Raw genomic sequence first — 14,813 nt, 5'->3', positions numbered from 1 at the left:
TGGGTGCTCCACTCTAAAGTGACTATATAGCAGTGCCCCTGCTATAAGGATGGGACTTTGGAGTTGAGTCCATTACTAATGATAATACAGTCAAACCAAATAACGCATCTGATGCTGAGTCACAAGTGACTGCATAATGTTTGGCAAATGGGTGAGCAGATGCCCAGGTAACTGGTCTGTAAATTTCTGTGATTGGAATGTTATTGAGAAAGGCTATGGAACTGGAGATCTTGTAAAATGTGTTCGAGCCCCGAATGTGGGTTGTAGTCATGCTTGTGATAGCAATAGTTAATGCATTCGGATACCCATCTAGACAGTCTTTGCACCAATGCAGCTGTGCTGCTGCAGTGTGTGTGGTGAAGACACGCTATGCCGATAGGAGAGCACTCTCCCGTTGGAATAATTACTCCACCTCAAAGAGAGGTGGAAGCTATGTCGGCAGGAGAGCGACTCCTGCCGACACAGTGCAGTGTGGACACTGCTTTAAGTCGATGTAGCTTACATCGCTCAGGGGTGTGTGGCTTCTTCACACACCTGAGCAACATAACTTTTAAGCAATAGTGTAGACAAGCCCTTTGTTTAGATACTGGGGATTCCTTATATCTGTCTGTGTTGGAGGGGAATAGTCTCGTAGATTTTCTGAATGGCTTGATCCTTTCCAGATAAAAAGCAAATGCTCTCCTGATGTCGAGTGTGTGCAGTGTTGCCTCCCTTTTATCCCGGTGAGGTGTGAGAAAGAATGATGGAAGGTGGATAAGTTGATTCATGTGGAAGGCTGAAGGTATTTTTGGTAGGAACTTGGGGTTCAGCCGTAATGTGACCCTGTCCTTGAAAAAAATCGTAAAGGAGGGGTATGCCATTAGGACCCCATCTCTCCCACTTGCCGAGCAGACATGATGGCTACTCGGAATGCAGTTTTCGTAGAGAGATGCAGAAGTGAGCAAGTGGCCATGGGCTCAAAGGGAGATCTTGTAAGACAGTTTAAGACAAGATTAAGGTCCCACAGTGGTGCAGGATCTCTGATTGGACAGTAGAGGTTACTCATGCCTTTAAGAAATCTTTTTGTTATGAGATGAGCAAATACCAAATGACCATCTATCTTTTGATGGAAGCCACTGATGACTGTGAGGTGTACTTTCACCCAGCATAGAGATAGCCCTGATTTCTTCAATTCTAGAATGTAGTCTAGCACAATTGGTAAAGGAGAGCATGTAGTGATAACCTGTCTTGTGTCACACCAGATTTGGAATCTCTTCCATTTCTGAATGTATGGGTGACAAGTTGTTTTTCTGCTATGTAACAGAATTTCATTTACCTCCTCAGAACAGTTCCTTACCACAGTCTGGAACCATCAAGGAGCCATACTTTCAGGTGGAGAACTTTCAGATTTGGGTGATGGATCTGGCCCGCATATTTAGAGAGATGATGTGGAACAGAGTGGAGAATGATTGGTGGGCAGACCACCAGCTGAAGAACGTATGGAAATCATGTCCGTCTTGGCCATGTTGGAGCTATAAAAATAACTCTGGCCTTTTCTTTCTTTATTTTGTATATTGCTTTGGATATTAGTAAAATTGGAGGAAATCTATTCTATTTGAGGAGAAAAGCATCTCTGAGAGAACGATGACCCCATCCTGCTCTGGAGCAGAATTGAGGGCATTTCTTCTTCTTGACTGTGGTGAAGAGGTCTATCTTTGGAGTTCCCCAATGTGTGAATATGCTGTGAAAGATTGTAGTGTCTATTTCCCATTTGTGATCTTGGGAGAATTTTCTGCTGTGCATATCTGCTGTAGTGTTCTGAATGCCTGGGAAGTAAATTGCTGAGATGCTGATCTGGTGACAAATGCACCAATTCCATAATGTCACTGCCTTGGCACGCAGGGAAGGTGATTTTGCCACTCCTCGGCGGTTTATGTAGAGCATACATGCAATGTTGTCTATCATAATCCTTACATGCTTGTCTTTGAGTATTGATAGGTAGTGAGAGCAGGCATTTCTGACTGCTCTGAGCTCTAGTAGGTTGATAGGTATTATGGATTCCAACAAGGACCATTTGCCCTAAACTGTGTTGGTGTCCAAGTAGGCTCCCCATCCCAATAAGAATGCATCTGTCGTTAAAATTAACGATGGGTGGTTGGATGAAGTGAACCCACACACACACACGTTGTGAGGATCTGCCCATCAGTCAAGAGTTTTTGACTGTCAAGGGCACTCATAGATGTTTGTTTAGATTGTGTCTTCTCAAAACATATATCGTTCTGAGCCATCCTTGAAGACAATGCATGTGGAGTCTCACATGTTGTACAACAAAGGTGCTCACCGCCATGTGCCCTAGTAGTTGGAGGCAGCGTCTGGCCGAGATCTGAAGATTGGCTTGAGCTGTCAAGATTAAGCTGGCAAGATGTTAAATACACCTCTACCCCGATATAACGCGACCCGATATAACATGAATTCGGATATAACGCAGTAAAGCAGCGCTCCGGGGGGGGGGGGGGGCTGCGCACTCCAGTGGATCAAAGCAAGTTCGATATAACGCGGTTTCACCTATAACGCGTTAAGATTTTTTTGGCTCCCGAGGACAGCGTTATATCGAGGTAGAGGTGTATGTGCAATGGGAGGAAAGCTTTGGCCTCCACTGCATCTAGGTAGGCTCCTATGAACTCCAGTTGCTGTACTGTGGTCAAAGTGGATTTTTGAGTATTTAGTTGAAGTCCCAGCCGTAAAAATAGATCCATGGTCTCTTGTGTGGTTGCCAATGCATCGTCAAAGGAAAGTGCTTTGAGCAGGTAATTATCTAAATATGCAAATATCATGATTCCTTGTTTGCGAAGGTGTGCCATCGCAACAGAGAGGACTTTGGAGAAGACCTTGGGTGCCAATGATAGGTCGAATGGGAGCACTTTCTATTGGAAATTATCCTGCCCCAGAATGAATCTCAGAAACCTCCTATGGGATGGATGAATCATGATATGAAAGTAAGCGTCTTGTAGGTTGAGGGCCAAGAACCAATCCCCCTGGTCCAGAGATGGGATTATTGCTGCCGAGGTAACCATCCTGAAATGTACTTTTACAAATCTGAGCACCCTTAGATCTAGAATGGGTCTCCAACTGTCATTCTTTTTCTGTATCAGGAAATATTTGGAATAGAAACCCTTCCCTTTGTGTTGGTTCGGAACTGGTTCTATAGAACCTAGTTTCACATAAAAGATGCTCATGAGAGAGTTCCCTGAAGAGGGACGGGAGAGTGGGGAGGAGGTAAAGTGGATTAAATATCACTTGGTGATAGCCTCTAGTACCCACTTGTCTGTGGTTATACACTTCCAAGATTGATGGAAAGGGGTAAGGTGGTCGCCAAATTGATGGAGATGCTCTGGCTGTTGCAGCAAATGAAACTGGGGGGGGGGGGGGCTGGCGGGGGAGGGAATCGGGGCCTGGACCAAGATCTCAAAATTGTTATTTAGATGTAGATGGCTGGGATGTTGGTGACTGTGGGGCAGACAGTCTATTTTTTTGTACCCTCTGTCTCTTGCTCTGGAGCTCATAATATACGTGAAGAGGAATAAAGTGTGATCTCTGTGTCATCTGGTATTTACTGAGTCTTCTCTTTTGGGCAGGAGTGTAAATACCCAGAGAGCGTAACATTTCCCTGGCATCTTTTAATGAGTAGAGGGATCTGTCAGTTTTGTCCGTGAACAATTTTGATCCCTCAAATGGGAGGTCCTCCACTGTGGCTTGCATCTTCTTTGGAAAGCCAGACAGATGAAGCCATGATGCTCTCCTCATGACAACTACAGTAGCAATTTAGCTGTGTCCACAGCATATAGCGAAACCTGCAACGCTGCCCTCGCCAGGAGCTGACCCTCAGTAGTCATTGCTTGAAATTGGTGTTTTTCATCTGACAAGAGGTATTCAATAAACTCATTTAATTTAGAGTAAAGTGTGATTATACTTTGTTATAAGGGCTTGATAGTTAGCGATCCTAACTTGTAGGGTCGCTTAGGAATACGTTTTGCATCCAAATAAATCCAGTCATTTCCCATCTTTGTCACATATTGTTGTTTTAGCATGGTACTGTCTGCCACATTCATTAACAGCATAGACGACCAGTGAATCTGGGGAAGGATGAGAAATCAAAAAGTCCACATGCTTGAGGGCATATATTTCTTGTCTGCCCTTTTGCACACCGGGAGTATAGCAGCCGGTGTTTGCCAAATAGCTTTTGCTGGGTCCAGCACTGCCTCGTTGATAGGGAGTGCAATTTTTGCTGATGCCGACGTCTGCAGGAAGTCATGCAGTCTGTGTTGTGACTGTTTAACTTCAAGTGGGATCTGAAGAGGTCTTGGAACTGCTTAAAATCATTTGCTGTTGGTGGTGGGGGAGGCATGATCACCTCGTCAGATGAAGACGAAGATGTATTGGTCACCAGAGTGGCTTCTTTGTCCAGTCTCTCCTCCTGTTCTTCAAAGATCTCCTTTTGAGGATCAGGAGTTCTGGCTATGGAAGCTGACAGGGATTGTCTCTCTCTCTCTCTCTCTCTGGGTGACACTAGAGGACCTGGAGAATTGTTGCCTATATCCAGCCCACAGGTACCAGTATGGCCACTGAGGTGGTGGAAAAGGCATGGGTGGGGCCCCAACACAGTCCATACCAACCATGTGGGTCTCATCTACCCTGGTGGTAGCTTGGAGGAGCATAGGTTTCTATTCCGGTAGCACCCTGTTGCTGCAGTGAAGAACCGTGGGCTGACACAGAATATAAATCATCCCCCTTCTCCTCTTTATCATCATCACTGGAGAGAGCTGGAGCAATCATGGACAGCAGAGTAACCTGTCTCGATACTGCATGGTAAGTCCAGGGACCTGGCTGTAATGCATTCCGCAGTTATGTCGATACCCAATAATGGTGAATCGGGCATCTCTGAGACCAGCAAGTCTTTAGGGAAGCAAAATTCCTAAGGTACCAGAACAGTCATCGGTACCATTGAGGGCAGCAGCATCAGTGCCATTGAAGCAGATATAGTTGTCGGTACCATAGGCACTCTGTGCTCCACAGAATGGCCAGAAGGTGGTACTGTGGCTTTTTGCAGTCCCAGAGTACTCGGTACTGACTGTCTGTATGACTCCATCATGCCATTTTAGAGGAGCTGGGTCTGTCTTTGCCTCTCCTTTCCCCAGATGGTGCCATTCTGTCCGAGCCTGCCCTCTTAGGGTCTTTGGTCTTACTTGTGGCAGCCTCATAGGTACTTAATCATGCGACAGTTAGTAGCGAAGCAATCGACCATGCCGGAGATTTCCTTCTTTTAGCCAGTTCCCTGCTCGGGGAGCTTGTGGCCCATTTCTTTGCGGCTTTCTGAGAGGAATCTAAGGATTTCCTCTTTTAAGTCATTGGAGAATGCTGCTCAGATGCTGCTGTCAGTCTTGATGGGGACTGTTGTCAGAGGGGTGGGGGGCATCCCCAGGGCCAGAGTCAGAGTCTGGTCAGAATGAGCTTTTCCATCATTAATAGTCTTAATTTCAGCTCATGACTCAGATTCTTGCCTTTAATCTGAAGCAAAACATGCACTTCTGAGGCACGTGTGTCTCTCCGAGGCAGCGAATGCAGCGGGAATGGCTGTCGCTGACAGGAATGGCTTCCTGACAGGAGAGGCAATGTTTATACCCAGGGGAGCTGGGCATACCCTTTTTAGGGTTCACTTCCCTAATGGGAAGAACTAGGGAATATACTATTCTACAATTGAAAGAGAAAAATAAAAATAATATTTTTTAAGGAAATGAAATGAGAAGAAGAAAAGAGAGAGAGTATTAACACTAACCAACCAAAGAGCTATTGATACTAACAAAAGGAATTATTAAGAGGAAACACCAAGAGAAATCTCTGTGAACGGGCTCTGCTAAGACTCCATGTCAAGCCAAGGGCAGTTCAGAAGGAACTGAGGGCAGTCTGGCTGTACAGCGCTATATAGCAATTGAATGTGGCGTGAGACAGGGAGAGCACATGTGGATACTGCAACCAGAAATCCAAATGGATACTGCAACCAGAAATTTCCAATCTTAGGTGCAAGGACACAAAGACACCTAGAGCGGAGCATCCACAGGGACATTACTCAAAGAAGAATGTATTCTTTCCTTTTCATTTCAGATGTCAGCACAGCTTTAGAGATATAGGGTAAAATTCTGACCTCAATAAAGTAAACAGCAAAACTCCCACTGACTTCTATTCACACAGGGTATGTGGAAGGACCACTGCCAACCTCAAGACCTTAAAAATTACCTACCAGCCAAAGGATTAACCCTATTAAGACTAATACCTCAGCAGAGTCAAGGGATAGTTCCCTGTTGGGAAATTACACCCTCCCGCGGCTCAAAGCCTGCAATTTCTGTGCCTGTTATAAAGCCAAGTGTCTCAGGATGAGAAAGGTCATGCTGAGTCAAATGCTTGCATACGAAATTTCCAAGATTCACCTTTGTACTGCAGGAGGCAGCATTGGTGATTCAGGAGATGGTACTCTTTCATCTGAGTCAAGACTAAATCAACTTCCCACCATGGTGTTAAGTGTGCAGGGCTGCTGGAGGTTTCTTCTTTCAAATCAGTTATAAAACTGAAGTCATGACTAGTTTTTCTTATTTAAAAAAATCCATAGTAACTGATTCTAGTGTCACGATAAAAAGTAAAACTTGGGTATTTATATTCTGCCTTCTTGAAACTGCTCTGCAGCTTCAACTGGAGATAGTACCTCTTCCTAAACTGCTTCACCTCCTTTTCTAAACTGCTTCATTTTAGTAGTGGATCAAAGTATCTCTGTGTGTAGTTTGTATATCTGTTTAATATGTTTAAGTGCTTTCAGAACCTTCAGGAGGAAACGTGCTGCAGAGCTGTAAAAACATTATCATTATTAAAAACACTTACCAAGAATTTCATCAAAGATCTTGTACAAGCCTGGGACAAAGGTAACTTCTCTGCAATTCATTCCGACCTCTTCATCATAAACCCACATTAACTACATATAAACAAAGTAAAATAAAAATACTTATTGTCTTGGATTCAAAATGAAATGTTCATGTTGATACAATATGGATTATTTAACATTTCAAGAATTCAATATAAAATTTTATTTTAATCTCTTCACCACATCTTACTTGACATTAAACCAATCAGTCAGCCCTTCAAAGTTTAAAAAAAAGAAAAAAAAGTGGTAATTGCTTCTATTTTTATATCTTAGGCATTTTGTAACCATTTGATTGACATATTATGTTAGGTGGATCTACACTTCCCCACAGGGTAAGCTATTGCAGCTATTTACTTTCCACTTACTTCAAATTACAGTTATGGGGACAGATTCTGTCTACCTCTCTGGCCTCTACATGCCACTCTGGAAGCCCATAGGAAATATAGTGCAGGCTGTTCTAACTTACAATGAGGACCATTTCAACCACTAGAGCAGCCCAGAATTCAGAAGATACAAAGGTGGCATACAATAACTTCTCACTTTCCCTGGGTTCATAGTCAAATCCATGGTCAGAAATAGTTTTATGTACAAATTTTACCTTAGCAGGATAAATAACAAATCATGATAGGTTACATTTCAGCAGCTGGATATACTAAAAATACCAACAAACACACTCTGAACCTGGTAATCTTGCACAGATGCACAACATTTTTGTCTTTACATCTGTCATAACTATAAAGGGAAGGGTGACAGCTCTCCTGTGTACAGTGCTATGGAATCCCTCCTAGCCAGAGACTCCAAATCCTTTTACCTGTAAAGGGTTAAGAAGCTCGGGTAACCTGGCTGACACCTGACCCCAAGGACCAATAAGGGGACAAGATACTTTCAAATCTTGGGGGGGGAAAGGCTTTTGTGTGTGTCCTTTGTTTAAGGGGTTGTTCGCTCTTGGGACTGAGAGGGACCAGACATCAATCCAGGTTCTCCCCATCTTTCTAAACAAGTCTCTCTTATTTCAAAATTGTAAGTAAAAGCCAGGCAAGGCGTCTTAGATTTACTTTGTTTTCTCAACTTGTAAATGTACCTTTTACCAGAGTGTTTATTTTTGTTTGCTGTACTTTGAACCTAAGACAGAAGAGGGGGGTCCTCTGAGCTCTTTAAGTTTAATTACCCTGTAAGTTATTTTCCATACTGATTTTACAGAGATGATTTTTACCTTTTTCTTTAATTAAAAGCCTTCTTTTTAAGAACCTGATTGATTTCTCCTTGTTTTAAGATCCAAAGGGGGTTTGGATCTGTATTTACCAGGAGTTGGTGAAAGGAAGGAGGGGGGAAGGGTCAATTTCTCCTTATTTAAGATCCAAGGAGTTTGGATCTGTATTCACCAGGGAATTGGTGAAAGGTTTCTCAAGGCTTCCCAGGGAGGGAATTCTTAAGATGGTGGCAGCGGACCAGAGCTAAGCTGGTAGATAAGCTTAGAAGTTTTCATGCAGGCCCCTACATTTGTACCCTAAAGTTCAAAGTGGGGATACAGCCTTGACAACATCACATAAACATAATACTTTTCCTAGCTAGCTATAAACCTAGCTTTGGTAACAAGCCCCTAAGTTCCACTGGGGACTTATAAATGCCTCCTCCTATATTGGTGTACGTACTATTCAATCACAAATACAAAATCAACCTTAAAGAGAAGGGGGCCAAATTTCTGCTCTAAGTTACACCACCGCCCAAATAACAGTGCTCAGATACTACATGAATAAAAGCTATGTAAGTATCTAGGAATAGTAAATCAGAACAAAACTTTTCTTAATCAGATTCATTTCCCATTCCCTTGGTTTGAACTTATGCCACAATTATGAGAGCCAATCTCAGTTGCATTCTCCACAAAAAATGGTTTTACTACAAATGGGCAATCTGCTGGTTTTGAGCTCTCAGAAGTGCACAGCACAGAGTAAAGGAAAAAATTGTCTTGTTTAATTTCTTTCCTAGTTTTTAGGTTTGACAATACCATTGTGATTTTTACTTTTCCATGCAGCTAACGGGTAGACCCAAACCAATCAATCTGGCTCAGGTTAAGTCACATCTACTATAAGAAACCCCACATGACATTATTCCCAAAGCTGTAACAATATTGATAAGTGTGTTAAACATGGAATTAATTCAGTTGTATCTGCAGAGATTCAAATGGACTATATACATAGGTATACAAACACTTATATTGTATTTACCAATACACATACATAAATATACACAAGTATCTGCAGGATAGGCAAGCATAAAATATGTAGAGCTATCTAGGGATATCTATTCCACATATTACACTTAACATTCAGTCAATGGTTTGTCAGGCTCAGAAACTAGAAGAAAAGAGATATAGCAGGTGAGACAAATGCTCCCCCCACCCCCGTATTCATGTTTGAAATTTCTTTTGCAAGTTATAAATAGTGGTAAAGATCTCAGGGAGAAGAAAACTCTGAGACAACAATATACTGTACTTTTGAGTGGTTTTGAAGAAGGAACTAAACTGCTGAGGCAGATGCTACTCTACCTCCCCCACACACCTAGGTTGACAGGACTCTTCTTCCAAAGGAGAAGGGAAAGATTTTTTTTGTCAGCAGGGAAGGATTTATTTTTATTTATTTGTTTTAGTACCTGACAAAAGAATCAGTATTGAAACATATGGCAGTTTTTTATATATATATATATATATATATATATATATATATATATATATATATATATATATATATATATATATATATATATATATATAAATCTAGGAGAAGAATGTGGCTTCTCAGGGCCCCTCTTATCCAATGACATACTGTCATAAATATAAAGGGAAGGTAACAACCTTTATGTATGCAATAACATCAAATCCCTCCTAGCCAGAGGTATCGAATCACTTACCTGTAAGGGGTTAATCAGTTCAATTAACCTAGCTGGCACCTGATCAGAAGGACCGAAGGGGAAAGAAGATACTTTCAAATCAGGGGGGTGGGGGGAGGGAAAGGAGGATTTGGGGTTTTTTGGGGAGTTCCCTCTCGGGACAAAGAGAGAGACCAAGAGGTAACTTTATTCCTGTTTTGTAACTGGGAAGCAAAGTCAGAGCGGAATCCTCTGTGTTTTAAATCTTTTTATTTACCCTGTAAATCTTCCATCCTGATTTTGCAGGTGTAATTCTTTTACCTTTTTTTTTTTTTAATAAAATTCTTCTTTTAAGAACCTAATTAATTTTCAGTGTCCTAAAAACCAGGGATTTGGTCTGTGCTCACTTTGTTAACCTAGTGGTTGGTATATTATTCTCAAGCCTCCCCAGGAAAGGGGGTAAAGGGGCTTAGGGGGATATTTTGGGGAGGATAAGGCTCCAAGTGGCCCCTCGCTGAATGTTTGTTTAAATCACTTGGTGGTGGCAGCAATACCGTCCAAGGACAAGGAAAGGAATTTGTGCCTTGGGGAAGTTTTTAACCTAAGCTGGTGAAATATAAGCTTAGGGAGTCTTTCATGCGGGTCCCCACATCTGTACCCCAGAGTTCAGAGTGGGGAGGGAACCCTGACACATGCACTTTGAAAAGTAAAGCATCAGCCCCAGGAGCAAAAGACACTCTCCCGGCAGTAATACTGGGGGCAGAGGCAAAATCCAATTGGACTCCTCCTGAACCCTCCAGACCACATTGTTTATTTGTTTGCTTTTGGGGGGGAAGGGAAATCTTCCTGGGGCATCAGGCCCCATGCAGCCCTACCCCCAGGCCTATAAGCTTGGAGGAAGTATAGCAGTATCTACTGGGGACAAAGACTCCCAGGGCAGGAGCCTGCCCTCACATTCCCCAGACTCCTGTGATATCATCAGACTGCTCTCTTCAATTTAGAATTAGGATGTTATTCTAACATCCTCTTACCCAATCCCTCACAATCTTCCAGCTCCAGGGCTCAATCCCATTCTCCAGGCCTTTCTACAGCCTTCCTTCCTCTCCCCCACTCAATGTTTTTTTCCCCTTTCCTCTGTCTTGTCTACTCCCTTGCTATTTATTCATCCTACCTACCTATTAAAAACCAAAACAAAAAAGTAATTATCATGACTTTTACCAACAGTCACTCTACTTTTATGTTCCAGCCCTTTGTCCTGCCACTTGTCCATCTTGTCTATTTAGATTGTAAGGTCTTCATAACAGGGGTAGTCTCTTACTATGTGTTTGTACAACAGGGCCAGATCTGACTGGGGCCTTTGAGCATTACTGTACTACAAATAATTAATACATGAGATCTCTCTGCTCACCAAGTAGATGTCAACCTAGTTGTGTGAGCTGTAATTCTATTAGTCCTTTGGATAATTCGGTGTTAGGTTTCAGAAAAGACCATTTTAGAAGGAACTGGCTACCATAATATAAATCAGTAATCAGTATTACATAACAAATTCAGGATGCCAAAGAGAACTTGTATGACTTGTCCTGCTGTACCTAGTATAATTTAATGTCAGCTCTGTTAATGCTGCTCCTTCTGAGTTTAATCATTTTGAATCCACAGTTTTCTCTAGAGCAGGGGTTCTCAAACTTCATTGCACTATGACCCCCTTCTGACAACAAACATTACTCCCCCCCAGAGGGGGGACCGAAGCCTTAGCCTGCCCAAGTTCCACCGCCCGGCAGGGGAGGGGGGAAGGGCAGAGCCAAAGCCCCACTTCCTCAGGATGTTGGCAAAGCCAAAGCCCAAGGGCTTCAGCCCCAGGCAGGGGGCCTGTAACCTGAGCAAGTCTAAGCCAGCCCTGGCGACGCCATTAAAACGGGGTCCCGACCCACTTTGGGGTCCCGACCCACAGTTTGAGAACCGCTGCTCTAGAGACTCAAGGATGAGACAGATTTGCCCTATTTGTATCTCATCCTAACTACTGAAATCTATTTTCAAAGTGAATGAATGAGTTTCGCCAACTTTTCCACTTCACCATGGATGAACAGAGTTCTGGAGCCGTCCAAATGAGAGTGCTTTGAGAGGAAGCTGGAAGTCTCCTCATCCTCACAGGAGAGCAGAGACAATGGCTTTTGATGCCTCCTTAGATCCTTCAGGGAGGAGGGGCTGCACCTCTTAACTTTGTAAAGCTTCATATGTTTCTTAATTTTAGACCCTGTAGCAGCTAAGCTATGCTCCTTTGATTTTTGGAACTCTTCAAGGAGGATTAAATAATTCTAGACCATGTAAAGCTATGCAGTTTAACTTTTTAAGGATAACTTCGGAGAAATTTGTCACAAAACGGGACCAGTGGGCTGGGGGTGTTTCCCCAGTAGGTAAATGGAGAACTGATTCTCCTCCAAATCAACAGCGTATTTAGATAATGAATCACTTTAAATTTGAGAGCTGGTGGGAGGAGTGCCTGTCTGTACACCTTCCTTGTGTTCTTCTCAGAATGCATCTGTTTTGAATGTGATAGTGAACATGTGGATGAGGAGGTTACTCACCCTGTGCAGTAACTGACGTTCTTCGAGATGAGTGTCCCTGGGGTGCTCCACTCCAGGTGTTGGTGCATCCCCGCGCCTTCACTCTGAGATTTTTCGTAGCAGTACTCGTACTGGCCAAGCATGCGCAGAGGCTGCCCCCCGCTGTGAGTCTAGGATAATAGTACGCATGCGTGGCCAATCTCCTCAGTTCCTTCTCTACAACGGAGGCTACCCCAACTCCGAAGGAGAGGGGAGGAGGGTGGGTAGTGGAGCACCCACAGGGACACTCATCTCGAAGAACGTCAGTTACTGCACAGGGTGAGTAACCTCCTCTTCTTCTTCGAGAGATGTCCCTGTGAGTGCTCCACTCCAGGTGACTTAAAAGCCGTATATCTTAAGGAGGTAAGGACTTCGGATCTGATAGGAACGCCGTTGATAGTACAGCCCTGCCCAAACGTATATCAGATAGAGGGCCTTGAGTAAGGGCATAGTGTTTAACAAATGTGTGCTCAGAGGACCAGGTGGCTGCTTTACAGATATCAGCCAGGGGAACTTTGCGTAAGAATGCTACAGAGGCAGCCATAGAGTGTGTGTCTAGTGGAGTGTGTTCTGATGCCGTCTGGAGGTGTAGCTTTCTTTATCTGATAGCACAACCGGATGCACTGGGAAATCCAGTTCGAAAGTCTCTGGGTAGAAATCGGGGTACCTTTGGAGACAAAAAGTCTGGAAGAATTTCTAAAAGGTTTGGTTCTATCCAAATAGAAGGACAAGGCCCTACGTACGTCTAGTGTATGCATTGAGGCTTCGAATGAGTTCGCATGTGGCTTCGGGAAAAAAGTTGGTAAGTGTATTGGCTCATTAATGTGGAATGACGAGTGTACCTTAGGAAGAAAATTGGGGTGTAACCTGAGGGTAACCTTGTCTTTGAAAAATAGCGTATATGGTGGGTCTGCCATAAGAGCTGCTATTTCTCCTGCCCGCCTGGCGGAGGTAATTGCCACTAAAAATGCTGTTTTCATCGAAAGGTGTAAAAGGGAGCACGTGGCTAGGGGTTCAAATGGTTGTTGAGTTAGGCAAGATAGAACTAGGTGAAGGTCCCACGGAGTGGTGGGTGGTTTTATGTCTGGGTATAGGGTTTGGAGTCCCTTGAGGAAGCACTTGGTGATCGGATGAGCAAATACAGAAGTATCATCGATTTTGTCATGAAAAGTTGTAATAGCAGCTAAATGGACCCTGATGGAACTGGAAGAAAGGCCGGATTGCTTAAGGTCCAATAGGTATTCAAGTATGAGCGGAAGAGATGCTGACGTGGGACTAAGTTGTTTAGTTGAACACCAGTGTGTGAATCGTTTCCACTTACATAGATAGGTGGTGCGAGTAGATTGTGTTCTGCTATGTAGGAGCACTCTTTGAACTTGTTCAGAGCAATCTAGTTCGTTTTGGGAGAACCATGGAGGAACCATGCTTTGAGGTGGAGCATGGGTAGGTTGGGGTGGAGAAAACGGCCGTGTTGTTGTGATAGGAGGTTTGGAATGAGAGGCAAGGGGATTGGTGGTCGAATCGACATTTTGGTGAGAAACAGAAACCAGGGCTGTCTGGGCCATGATGGGGCAATTAGGATCACCTTGGCCCCATCTGTTCGTATTTTTATCAGGACCCTGTTCAGAACCGGTATCGGGGGAAACGCATAGAGTAAGTTTTGGTTCCATGGGATCATGAATGCATCTCCCAAGGAATGTTTGCCTAGCCCTGCTCTGGAGCAAAAATTGGGACATTTCTTGTTTTTTGCAGTTGCAAAGAGGTCTATTTCTGGGTAGCCCCAAATGCGGAATATGTTGTGAATGGTGTGCTCGTTTAATTCCCATTCATGATCCCACGAGAAACATCTGCTTAGTTCGTCCGCTGTGGTATTCATCACTCCGGGAAGATAGGCCGCTGATACCCGGATGTTGTTCGCAATGCACCAGTTCCAGAGCTTCAGAGCCTCTGTGCACAGAGAGTGGGATCGAGCTCCCCCCTGCCTGTTCACGTAGAACATGCATGCAATATTGTCTGTCATTATGCGTACGTGTTGGTTCTTGATCAGTGGCAGGAATTGACGGCACGCATTGCGAATGGCTCGAAGTTCTAGGACATTTATATGGAGAGAGGACTCGGTTGAAGACCAAAGCCCCTGGGCTGTGTGGTGAGACATGTGTGCACCCCATCCTGTCAGAGATGCATCGGTCGTCAGTATGAGGGATGGAGCCTGCTGAAGAAAGGGGACTCCAGAGCAGAGGTTGGAGTGAATTGTCCACCACTGTAGAGAATCTTTGACTCGGATAGGTATGGAGAGAGTCTTGTTTAGAGGGTGCACATTCGGTCTGTACACCGTGGCCAACCACGCTTGGAAGCACCTCATGTATAGACGTGCATTTTGGACGACGGAGGTGCACGAGGCC

The 14,813-nt window shown here is 43.9% G+C and overlaps 1 protein-coding gene across 1 annotated transcript in view; it reads right to left on the bottom strand.

Annotated features, from left to right (window-relative positions):
- TOP2B (DNA topoisomerase II beta) overlaps positions 1–14,813 on the bottom strand; it is a 131,639-nt gene that overhangs the window by 72,185 nt on the left and 44,641 nt on the right. Inside the window, exon 3 of the mRNA XM_065399709.1 lies at positions 6,907–6,997. Within this exon, the coding sequence (XP_065255781.1) occupies positions 6,907–6,997 (91 nt within the window). The remainder of the gene's footprint in view (positions 1–6,906; positions 6,998–14,813) is intronic.

The sequence above is a fragment of the Emys orbicularis genome, chromosome 2 (genome assembly GCF_028017835.1).
Source record: "Emys orbicularis isolate rEmyOrb1 chromosome 2, rEmyOrb1.hap1, whole genome shotgun sequence".
In the NCBI taxonomy this organism is placed as follows: domain Eukaryota; kingdom Metazoa; phylum Chordata; order Testudines; family Emydidae; genus Emys; species Emys orbicularis.
The sequence above is the reverse complement of the archived record's forward strand: the minus strand, read 5'-3'. Positions and strand labels throughout refer to the sequence as shown.